Genomic DNA, 12,371 nt, shown 5'->3' with positions numbered 1-12,371 from the left:
CACACACACATAAGCTGGTGATTTCATGATCTATGTAGATGATCATTCCAATACCCCAGAGTCATATTCCTCACCTCTTCTTCACCAATAACCACATCCTTCACCTTATTTCAGCCTCCCCTCCACTGCCTTATCCTCTAGACCTTGCCAGCACCAATCCACGCACCCTCCTCTGACAACGACCTCCTATCTTCCTAGATTATTCCCTCAAGAGCTTCAACTCCATCAAATTCTATACCCTACTGGAGCCTCCAATCTATTATGTGTTCTTCTTTAGGTAAAATTATCTCTAAAGAGTTTATGCTCTTTCTACACTTCTTTTCCTCCAGTTCTAGCTTAGACCCACTCAGATCAGGATTTCAAATCAGGAGAAGGAGGAAGGAGGAAGGACAGTAAAGGAGGAAAGAAAAGGGGAGAATAAGGAGAGGGGAGAAGAAAGGGAAGAGAAGAGGAGGAGAAAGGCAGGTGACAGAGAGGAAGAGGAGGGGAGGGGGAGACATGGAAGAGGGTGGGGAAAGGAGAGTGCAGGGAAGGGAGAGGGAAAGGTGGGGGGCTGCAGAGACCCACGGCCGTGCACCCTTTCAGTCAGATGGCATGTACATCCTGGTGATAAACAGAGATACGGAGAGCACAAGACAGTGGATTCTTGTTGAATATGCCAACAGATGGGCGCGGATACTCATTTTAATAGCTTACAGATATAATCCAATAAGCATCAGGCATTGTACGAAAAGCAAAAACCCCTGCAAAGAACAAATCTCACTTTTCTCTCAGATAACACTCCTGCAACACTAAAGGCCACAAGACAACAGAGAGATCTCTAAATATTTTTGAACAAAATCACTTGGGACTCAAGAACTTTGTTGAGACTCTGGGTAAGATGTCTTTTTCCTTCTTTTATGCATTTGCCAATTTTTCATATGAAGCATGCAGTTACTTATGATGAAAGCTTAACTTTAAAACAATAGGAAAGGAAGTTGGGGTAAAATATTCAGTGCATATTCAACTGAAGTCGCGGTTTCACAGAATCTACTCTGAAGGAACCCATTCAAATTATATTAGTTGGCAGAACATAAACATTGGGTGCATGAAATATTCATTTAGGATTGATTACTCCTGAGAGAAAATTCAAGAATTAGATTAGAAGTTAAACCATAAGCCCTCGCCTTTCAATCACTGGGATGGTTTGGACCAAAGTCAACTATTAATGACAAATGAGCAGAATTATTTTGCCTTCCACGTCTTGATTTTTATTGAGTGTGTCCACCATGTAAGTAGAATCTTTACTGAGTGTATCCATCAAGGGTGTAGAAATATTTTGCCTCCCATATTTTGACTTTTCTTGAGGGCACTCATCAGTCGTAGCACAATACCGAGAGCCAGGTAGGATTAAAAGTGAATGAGACAAATTACTATGATCAAGATATAGAAAATCTAGAAAACCATATTAAACAACTGCTTTTGATCCAATAAACTGCTGAAATGACTCCAGCTTCCCAACTTGAGAGGAAATGAACTTGCAACATCTCTCAAGAGAACTGATAGTAAATTAGAGCTGGTGTTTCATACATATGCAAATTACATTGCTTCTCAAGTGTTGGGTTTAATAAACTTGCACTGCTCCTCAGGGAAAACAAAGCATATGTAATAATTCCTATTTAGTTCTTAAACATTTTATACTCCTTTTCAACCAAGAATGACCATTTTTATCATTTTTGATAGGAACATGCTTATTTATGAGTTTCAACTTCAAAACTATTTTTATTTCCATAAGCTGAAAACTTCTGCAATAAACGTTTGACTGACATTCATGTTAAAGCAATCCTTAAACATTTATTTAGTCTTTTTAGAAAACAGCAATTTAGTCTTTCAAGAGAATGGTCTACTAGGTAGCAGACAATGTGAGAACTTGATCTGGTTCTCAGTAGAAAGACTCGTTAGATTTTTTTCTCAGATTTACACTTCCTGTCACTCTCCCAATTTTGACAGCTTCTACACTGAAAAGAAAATAAAGCTGATGTGAAATGCAGGGTTCTCACTGTTGCCTGAACGTTTTTCTCAGGGAAAATACTATCACAAAATTGACTTTACTTTCATGTTGTGGTTTAGCTAGTTATCACTGAGAAACCACAAAGGAATCCTTACTAGTTTAGAAAGGAATGTGTAATTCAGATAAAATTCAGAGCGTAAGTGTTTTAATGAAGAGTGTATAGGAGGAATAAGAATCAAGACTATTAGTTATTATTTAACCCTACAAAACATTTAGGATGTAACATGAAATTTGTAAAAGGTTTTCTATTTTACACTGGTCTTTCATTTCTGCCTCACTTTTAGAAAGATTTTCAAGAAAAAAAATAAACTTATCCTCTGTCTTTGTAATTAGATTTAAATTAGCCCTGTAAAATGCTTCTTTCTCCACACTACCCCTCCTGAAACAGAAGTGAATTCCCACATAACTGCCATATTTCACCGAATCCCAGACGCCCCAATTGTAAGGCACAACATTATTTTATAAGCTGCTAATAAAGAAACAGTAATGTCTGTGAAAGGATTTAACGCCATGGTTGTTGAGGTACATCTCAGTTTTAGGATGTTAAGATGTGGGGGGAAAAGTGTTTTTGAATTAATGAATTACGGTATATGTTTCCAGACCACCAAATACAGTGACTATTGCAGTAAAGCAAGTCCCACGATTTTTTTGGTTTCCCAGTGCATATAAAAGTTATGTTTAGGGCTTCCCTGGTGGCGCACTGGTTGAGAGTCCGCCTGCCGATGCAGGGGACACGGGTTTGTGCCCCGGTCCGGGAAGATCCCACATGCCGTGGAGCAGCTGGGCCCGTGAGCCATGGCCGCTGGGCCTACGCATCCAGAGCCTGTGCTCCGCAATAGGAGAGGCCACGACAGTGAGAGGCCCGCGTACCGCCAAAAAAAAAAAAAAAAAAAAAAAAGTTATGTTTACACTATACTGTAGTCTATTAAGTGTGCAAATTAGCATCATTCTAAAAACCAATATACGCCCATTACTTAAAAACAGTTTATTGCTAAAAAATGCTAACCATCATCTGACAACGTGGGGTTGTTATCAGTACAAACCTTCAATTTGTAAAAACTGCAACATCAGCAAAGCAAAATAAAGCAAAGCTCAGTAAAACGAAGTATGTCTATAACTAAATCCTTTAATGAGGAGCCAGAGGAAGAGCCTGACTTAGTACCTTCATTCAGGACAACTTCGTTCACTGGTAAGTTAGGGAGTAGTTTTTTGGAGGTGAAATTAAAGGGAGCTCAGAAAAGTTCACATCCTGGAGCATCGCTCTTATTTTGATTAAAGTTATTTTACTTATACGGGGACATCAATGCAAATTGCATAAAAGACAACAAGCCTGCTTTTTAAAAATGGGACTGCATAATGGAAAGTGACACAAGCAGACTGTCAGTGTATCTATTTGTCAATGTACTTATCCATATCATTTACCAGAAGTATAACCAAGGATTAGCTGGGGTGGGGGAAGATACGTTCTGTGCTCATAACGAGCTCACAGACCAGCAGAGGTGATCGACGAGTTAATTAATTAAAGTAAGTAGGGTGGTTTGTATTGTAACAAGTTGGTTAAGCTGGGAAACACTGTCAGAATCCCCTTATTGTGGGCCAGTTTAGGGTTGATCAAAAGAAGAACCTGCACTTGATCTTGGAAGGCGGAAGAGAGGCAGTGATCACTGCAGGCAGAATCAGTGATGGACAAATGCACACATGCACAGTAGGTTCCAGCTTGTCTTTGGTCACCTCCACTCCACATCCCAATTGCTGACCCTGTCGACCCAAGGCGGCCCCAAGCTCACTGCTGGGTTCTTGGATGTAGAGCATCAGGGCATGGTTACAGAGAGATAAAGCTTCTCTTAGATTCCCAACGCACTTCTCCCTTGTTGTTCCACTTCAGCAGCTGGGTGGGCTTGGATTTTCAGACTGAACTGGTAGTAACTCCTCTGATCCTCCAATTTCTCTTCTGGACCTTCCACTTCCCAGCTCCTTCCAAAATCGTGTAAGGTCTGATTCTTAAAATAAGTTCCTTATCCCATAGCACAGATGGTGTATTTCCTGGGCTTCCCTGACTGACCCTCACACACAAAGCGCAAGGGCTAGAATGCGTGTAGGACAGGTTTGTGGATGCACATACAGAGGTTAGGGGTCATCCCATCCCAGATGAGAAGGTCAGCGACAGGGAGGGCTTATATACAGGGACCAAAGGAATGACTGGACAATCAAGGCTGTTGAAACAACTTGCAAACGGATGGCTTCCTGAGAGGGCATGGCCATTTCTTAAGGCTTTAGTGTAGGATTCGAGGCTCAGGATGGAGACTGTAGAGGGTTAAAGAGGCAAGGGCCAGACCTTATCCTAAAGGGGTTGTCTGCCTGATTTTCTCACTCTTCTTTGGAAGGTCAGTAAGTGGAAAGTTAAAATGTCATGTTTTCTACCTTCTGTCATGAGGTATTTGGAAGAAGGGGTAGAGGTTTTACAAAGAACTTAATAACTATGTAACTTTACAGGAATATTTCTAAGAGGTTCCTATGATCAACCTTTTCAGTAATAGGCTTTTTACCCTTTGAGACTGTATGACTAAGAATGTCTTTGCTTTGCTTTCCCACATAAACAATAGCTTGTCGGAGTTTAGAAATCTAGGGTCTAATTCTTTTCTTTCAGAATTCAGGAAACATACTCTTATCTTCTAACATTTAGAATGGCTAATAACGGGCTCAAGGCAAGTCTGATTCCCTTTCCTTTATAGGTAATATTATTTCTAACTGTGAAACAGGCCCAATTTTCTAATTTTTCCAGGGCTTTCAGAAGTTTCAATAAGATTATTTCCAGACATGGATCTGTTTTCTATAATTTGCTTTCTGGCACCCAGTAAGTGATTTTAAGTTGACTATCAAAGATTTCAGTCATGTGTATTTTCAAGATTTCAGCTTGCGGTTATATTCTTTGATCTTCTATTAGTGCTTCTCCTCCACTCCATTCTCTCTCTGGATTCCTAATCTGTGAAGAGTCTATTTCCTGTGACTATTCTTGTGTCATTTTATTCTTTCATCTTTTTTCTAATCTTTCAAATGTTGCTCTACTTTCAGAAGGATTTCTTGCGTTGATTTTCTAACTTATTAATTTGGCTTTTGACTATGTCTGTTTATTGTGCCAGCAACCTTTTTCTTCTCCCTAAGATACCTTTCTCCTCTCAGATTTCTCCCATTTCTTGGAATCCTAATCTTATTTTACCAATGTAATTGCCTTTGAATCTCTGTGATTCCATTTTTCTCCCCTCTTCTTTCAGGTCTCCCTTGTTCAATTTGCTGACTCCTTCTCTTTTTGTTAAGTAGAGATAAGGGTCTGGACTGGGACCTGATTTAAGCAAATTCATATTCATAGATGAGTTCAGTATTGGTAGCCGATTAATACAAACAGTGAATGTCTCCTGGGGTTCACAAATGACCGTGAAGTTGTGAGTAGGTTGGCTTCCCTTATGGGTGTGGGAGCTAAGAGAAGACTAGAAGACAGAACTTCTTACCCTACTCCAGTGAGCTGGGTGATACAGGGTCTTGGAACAGTCCAAGCGTCAGCGAACTATATTGCCAAAGGATGCCTAGGGGATGTGTTGGGGGTCATGTTGCCAGATTTAGCATAAAAACAAACAAATGAGGATATCCAGTTAAATTTGAATTTCAGAAAAGCAACAAATAATTCTTTGTATAAGAAGGTCTCCAGTCTTGTATGGGACTTACTTATACTAAAAAGTTATTTGTTGTTTATCTAAAATTTGAATCTAAACGGGTGTCCTGTATTTCACCTGGCAACCCGAGGTGACGGGGGGAATACTGTATTCAGAAGCTTCACGGGCAGGGATTCTCAAGTCCTGTGGCTTGTCCCCCTCTCTTCTTAGAGAGCCTTCTCTTTCAACCCAATTTGTGAAACCCTAGGAAGTTGGCCATGCAGTGGTCGTAAGAAGTAGGAAAGCAGGTCTTGGAGACGGCAAGAGTGGAAGCGAATTAAGGTACTCTCAATTTTGCTTGTTGTTCCTCTGTATCTGATGTTGGAGCCTCAGGTTCTATCTATGGTACTGCCCCCTCTTCTGTTGGCCCGATGAGGCTCTTTGGGATGTCACTTTAGCAAACTCCCACTTTCTGTGGCATGCTGTCTATTCAAAGTGAAGGCTGGGGATGTATACATTGGCTAACTACTCTTGTCACAGGATACTGGTGTGGTCCTTGGAGACCTACAATCAAAGTAGACATCAAAGCCGCACACTGACCATCCCCAAACTCTCCCTGGACCCTGTCTTGGCTGCTTGAAATCTGAGGTTTAAGGTAACCTGTCCATTTCTTTCCCAGGCAGGCCTTTCCTTTGCTTGTTCATAAAAGAAACACAAAGGGCATAGTTTATGATGATGTGGTCAACTGAACTTAGTAGTTCTGACTTCAAACCTCCTGTAATTTTTTCTCTTTCTGTGGTCTATGGTCTATGAAATCAAAAGAAACAAAGAATCTAGTAGTCCATTAGAGTTTAAGTTGAGGACGTCGAGCAAGGCAATCAATAAACAACGTGAATTGGCAGTCTGCATACCTCTGCAGGAGCTCTCAGAACCGGACCACAAACCATCGGGCAGACACAAGAAGATGCTGCTTCCCACGAGGTCGAACCCGGGGTGACATCGGACCCCACAGGCTGCATTGAAGTGGCTGTTGCAAGTGTTCTGGATAAAGTAGCCATTTTCAGGAGGCTTCAGGGCAGGGCAGCGGACAACTAACATTTACAGGGAGAAGAGTAAAAAGCAAAGTGAGTCTCTGTCTATAAAGCATCCTCCCCCCCACCCCCGCTTCTTCTTTTCCGGTCAAGAGGACATTGTATACACAGAGCTAAATTATCAACAGCATTCCCATCTACTGCAAATGAATTCCTAAGTGCACATTTGGGAGAAGAACACTTACAGTTCATGCTTACTAGGTATTTGCTTCCAGTTAAGTTTAAAAACAGACTAAATATTATGGTTTAAGCTTAGAAATTTTAAAATCTTCATATCTATGTGGATACGAAATTTTCTAGTTCTTGACCCTCATATGTCATTAGCTATTTTCCTTCTCAGTTAGAGTGGCATAAAGTAAAGAACAAATAAGTCCAGCAAAGCATGTCTGCCACAAATCCCAAGAGCCACAGCTTTGACTAATTAAATACTTTTAATTTTTGATATGAATAATATCAAAGTACTTTACTTATAAAAATATTTTCTTTAAATGGATTTAACCATCACCAGAGCCCAAACTAGCTAATTTGTTATTCAAATTTGCTGTTAAATTTGTGACTTCTCTCTCTTAGATTCATTTTAGATCTTTTCCGATACTAAATCTGTTTTCATAGTCACATTACTTGTGGAGTCTCAGATCTCCTTTCTCTGGAGCAAGATGTGGATATGTTCAGTGATAAGGAATGCTAGATGATAAAAACAAAGAACTCCCCCCAAATAAGATTAGAGGAAGGAATATTAAAGACCATGCCCAATTAATTGGATGAAAACACCGGCATTACTTCCCTAAAAGAGATCAGCTTTTATATTTCCTATCTGACAGTGGTGGGATCCGTACCTTTGCAGGTCTGGCCAGATGCCCGGTACCCCTCCTTGCAGACACAGTCTTCAGGGGAAGTACTTCCAGGTGGAGAAGTGTGATTTTCATCAGGACATGGAAGGCACGTGCTGATTCCTCCTGGTGAACCTTCTGGTTTGTATGTCCCGGATGGGCAAGCTGTGGGTAAGCCAGGGAAACCCATTTTATGTGGGGTACATCAATGGACAGTTAACAACATTTTGGAAACGGATTAGGGGGGTAAAGTCCCAAACAATAGCTTTTCATAGAAATAATCGTATAATTCAAGCAAGGAGAGAAACCAAGATTTTTTTAAAAGATTGATATAGTTGGCTATTTGCAGGTAATGAAGTGGCCTCTTTGATGTCCCACAATTAGTTACAATCACAACACATCATGGCATGCTACGGCTGGGCTTATTTGTGGGAAAATTCAAAACAGCAATGTACGTAAATGGACTAAAAGGCATCAATGATACTCAACGCGTAAAAACATCGTGCTAAAGACAGTATACCCCATATTCCATCAACCCCCCCCAACCTGTGCAGCTGCACCTCCCCCATTGTGTCCCCCAACACTCACTCCCAGCAGAACAGAATAGTTGTAGATATGCAAAAAGCACTGGGCCCCTTGTTTCGGTTCAAAGCACTGGACAAAGGGTGAGGAGAAAGTAAAGGGCTTGAGGGAAATGATCCTACTGATGGGAAATAAGCCTTTTGAAGAAAAAAGAATCACAGACCCTGCTTTTCCCAGGCTCAAGGAAAAAAAAAAAAAAAAAGATGAAAAGCAGGATCTGATTGACCTTGCTTCATATCTTCCCTCTGCACTGACCATGCGGCTTTGAATCTGTACTTACTCTCCCTGGAGTTACACATCTGTGAAGTAACCCACAATTAAGAATTCAACAACAGAGAAACTGTGGAATAAAGAGACTTGCAATACTTAATAAAGCCAAACAAATGTAGTGTAGTCAAGTATGCATTAGATTATTTAAAAAAATAGTAGCAACCAAGGAATGTGCACTTATGTGGTGATACTTGATATAAATTATCTCCTTTAATCCTCACAGTATTAACAAGTAGTAGTAATAATTACTAATATTTTTATTAATAAGTACATTACTTTTATTAGGATTGTGTCTATTTTAAAGAGATTGGAGGCTTAGAGTAATTTGATGATTTGACTGAAGTTACTCAGTTAACAGGTGATAGCGCTAGGAGATTTTTTTAGCATTTAACATTGGTTTATTACATTTTTATGCTGAAATTCAAAATCACATTTATCTTGTTTGTAATTAGTAAGTCAAATATTTTTCAATGGTAGTACACTCCTTTCTTCTTCCTACTGTCATTTGTTTAAGGCCTGTTTCCAGGTAGACAAGCTCTGGCTTGTTTATCTTTTTCAAAGACTTTTTTTTAGGTTTACAGCAAAATTGAGATAAAGATTAGAGCTAGAATTTTAAAGCAGATATTTACATAGCATTCACTATGTCCCAGGGACTGTTCTATATATTTTATAAATATTATCTGTTTATCCATTTAAGAACCTATGAAGTAATAAATATTATTAACCTCATTTTACAGATGAGAAAACTAAGGCACTAAGAGGTGTTCTAACTTGCCAAAGTTACCCAGTAAGTGACAAAGCTGGGGTTTAAACCAAGAGAATTGGGATCCAGAGGCCATGTTCTTTACTACTACATGTTCTATGTCTCAAACCCAGGTCTCCTGGATGCAAAAGTCCTTGTTTTAACAACTAAAATATGCTAAAAACAGAAGAAATCATTATTGAGAGAGAAGACTCATAATATAATGTAATTTTTAGAAAAAAATCATGCTTCTAACATTCTTGATTATATTTAAAAACAGAAGAGAACATTTTCCCACGTATATAGTAGAAAATTCCAGAATTGATAAAGCTGTAGCTATTTAAGAATGAGAGAAACATTTGTAGGAAAGTTATAATGATGTGTGACTTACGAAAAATACTTCAGCAGAAAAAAAGGGAACATTACTTCAAAGCATCATAGCATTAAATACTGAATTATTATTGAATTATTCATATTTCTGAATATTCCTTTTTATAAAAAGTTCAGTAAATATTGGCACAGATCTTCAAGAAGATGCAGGACAACACTGTATCCTTTGAACAGAAGGCAGCAGCTATAGGAGAAAATGATTAAGATAAACGTACAAATGGAAAAGAAAACATAAACTGTAACAGCAAGATTAAAACTGTTGTTGGAGGCAGTAAAAAGAAGCCAGAAAATTCCAGAACAACACAAGTAAAAGCTGTGATATTAATGCAAGAAAATATTCCTTACTTGAAGTTTCAGGGCAATAAAAACTCATCAAGTTCCCAGCAAAATTAATAAAAAGTGATTAACACCCAAAACAAAGGGAAAGTATGACAAGTGTTTAGGAAAGAAAAACAAAATAAATGGGAAAATCAAACTGACATTTCATTTCTCCTGTGCAAAAACAAATGCCATGAAAAAAGAATGAAATAAGATATACAGCTATGTGGAAAAAATATTATGAACCCAAAACTCTATATCTGGGCAAGCTACTGGTAAATATGAGGGAAGAGAAAGACATTTGAGAATGTGCATGACTTCTGGAAATCAAGATGTATTTCACTGATTGAAAAGAAATCAACATAAAGAACTCAAGTATGAGGAAAAAAATGGTATTCAATAAATCACTTGAGATTAAGAAAGTAGTGGGACATACCATATATTGCTAAATATCTTGCTAAAATAATTGTAAAAATTATGAAATAGCAAATAAAGCCCCTTAAAAAGAAAGACATACTATCTAAGGGAAAAAAATAATAATCTTTACATATTATAAAGAAAAAACGTTTAAAGTCTGAGGGAAATGGGGGATGGTTGGGAAGAGGAAAAGATAAAGTTCTCATTTCCTTTCATATATATCAATATGAAAAAACTGAAAGAAAAACACAGGTTCAATTTGTACACAAAAAATTCACATAACTATGAATAGAAAAAGAATGCATAACCTCCAAATCAGTGGAAGAGAAAAAAACCCAAATAACAAAGGTAGAAAAACATAGCTACTAAACAACCAATGGATTACTGAAGAAATCCAAGAGGAAATCAAAATATACCTAGAGACAAATGAAAACAAAATCACAATGATCCAAAACCTATGGGATGCAGCAAAAGCAGTTCAAAGAGGCAAGTCCATAGCAATACAATCTTACCTCAGGAAACAAGAAAAATCACAAATAAACAACCTAACCTTACACCTAAAGCAACTAGAGAAAGAAGAGCAAACAAAACCCAAAGTTAGCAGAGGGAAAGAAATTATAAAGATCAGAGCAGAAATAAATGGATTAGAGAACAAGAAAACAGTAGAAATGATCAATGAAACTAAAAGCTGGTTCTTTGAAAAGATAAACAAAATGGATAAACCTTTAGCAAGACTCATCAAGAAAAAAAAAGGAGAGGGCTCAAATCAATAAAAACAGGAATGAAAAAGGAGAAGTTACAATGGACAACACAGAAATACAAAGGATCATAAGAGACTACTACAAGGAACTGTATGCCAATAAAATGGACAACTTAGAAGAAATGGACAAATTCTTAGAAACGTACAATCTCCCAAGACTGAACCAGGAAGCAACAGAAAATATGAACAGACCAACCACAAGTACTGAAATTGAAACCGTGATTAAAAAACTCTCAACAAGCAAAAGTCTAGGACCAGATGGCTTCACAGGCGAATTCTATCAAACATTTAGAGAAGAGTTAACACCTCTCCTTCCGAAACTATTCCAAAAAATTGCAGAGGAAGGAACACTCCTGAACTCATTCTATGAGGCCACCATCACCCTGATACCAAAACTAGATAAAGATACCACAAAAAAAGAAAATTATAGGCCAATATCACTGATGAATATAGAGGCCAAAATCCTCAACAAAATACCAGCAATCCAAATCCAACAATACATTAAAAGGATCATACACCATGAACGAGTGGGATTTATCCCAGGGATGCAAGGATTTTTCGATATCCACAAGTCAAACAATGTGCTATACCACATCAACAAATTGAAGAATAAAAACCATATGATCATCTCAACAGATGCAGAAAAAGCTTTTAACAAAATTCAACAGCAATTTGTGATAAAAACTCTCCAGAAAATGGGCACAGAGGGAACATACCTCAACATAATAAAGGCCATATATGACAAACCTACAGCTAACATCATACTCAGTGGTGAAAAGCTGAAAGCATTTCCTCTAAGATCAGGAACAGACAAGGATGTCCACTCTCACCACTTTTATTCAACATAGTTTTGGAAGTCCTAGCCACGGCAATCAGAGAAGAAAAAGAAATAAAAGGAATCCAAATTGGAAAAGAAGACATAAAACTGTCACTGTTTGCAGATGACATGATACTATACATAGAAAATCCTAAAAATGCTACCAGAAAATTACTAGAGCTCATCAATGAATTTGGTAAAGTTGCACGATACAAAATTAATATACAGAAATCTGTTGCATTTCTACACACTAACAACAAAAGATCAGAAAGAGAAATTTTTAAAAAATCCTATTTACCATTGCATCAAAAAGAATAAAATACCTAGATAAACCTACCTAAGGAGACAAAAGACCTGTACTCTGAAAGCTATACGATGCTGATGAAAGAAACTGCAGACGACACAAACAGATGGAAACATATACCATGTTCTTGGATTGGAAGAATCAATATTGTTA

The 12,371-nt window shown here is 38.0% G+C and overlaps 1 protein-coding gene across 1 annotated transcript in view; it reads right to left on the bottom strand.

The window, feature by feature from the left end:
• The window catches only part of SVEP1 (sushi, von Willebrand factor type A, EGF and pentraxin domain containing 1), a 184,891-nt gene that overhangs the window by 112,152 nt on the left and 60,368 nt on the right, over nt 1–12,371 (bottom strand). Inside the window, exons 4-5 of the mRNA XM_027105235.1 lie at nt 7,625–7,783; nt 6,609–6,788 (exon numbers count right to left, since the gene is read on the bottom strand). Of these exons, the coding sequence (XP_026961036.1) occupies nt 6,609–6,788; nt 7,625–7,783 (339 nt within the window). The remainder of the gene's footprint in view (nt 1–6,608; nt 6,789–7,624; nt 7,784–12,371) is intronic.

The sequence above is a fragment of the Aethalodelphis obliquidens genome, unplaced genomic scaffold, assembly GCF_003676395.1.
Source record: "Aethalodelphis obliquidens isolate GAN/ISIS:26980383/991018 unplaced genomic scaffold, ASM367639v1 scaffold7, whole genome shotgun sequence".
In the NCBI taxonomy this organism is placed as follows: Eukaryota; Metazoa; Chordata; class Mammalia; order Artiodactyla; family Delphinidae; genus Aethalodelphis; species Aethalodelphis obliquidens.
The sequence above is the reverse complement of the archived record's forward strand: the minus strand, read 5'-3'. Positions and strand labels throughout refer to the sequence as shown.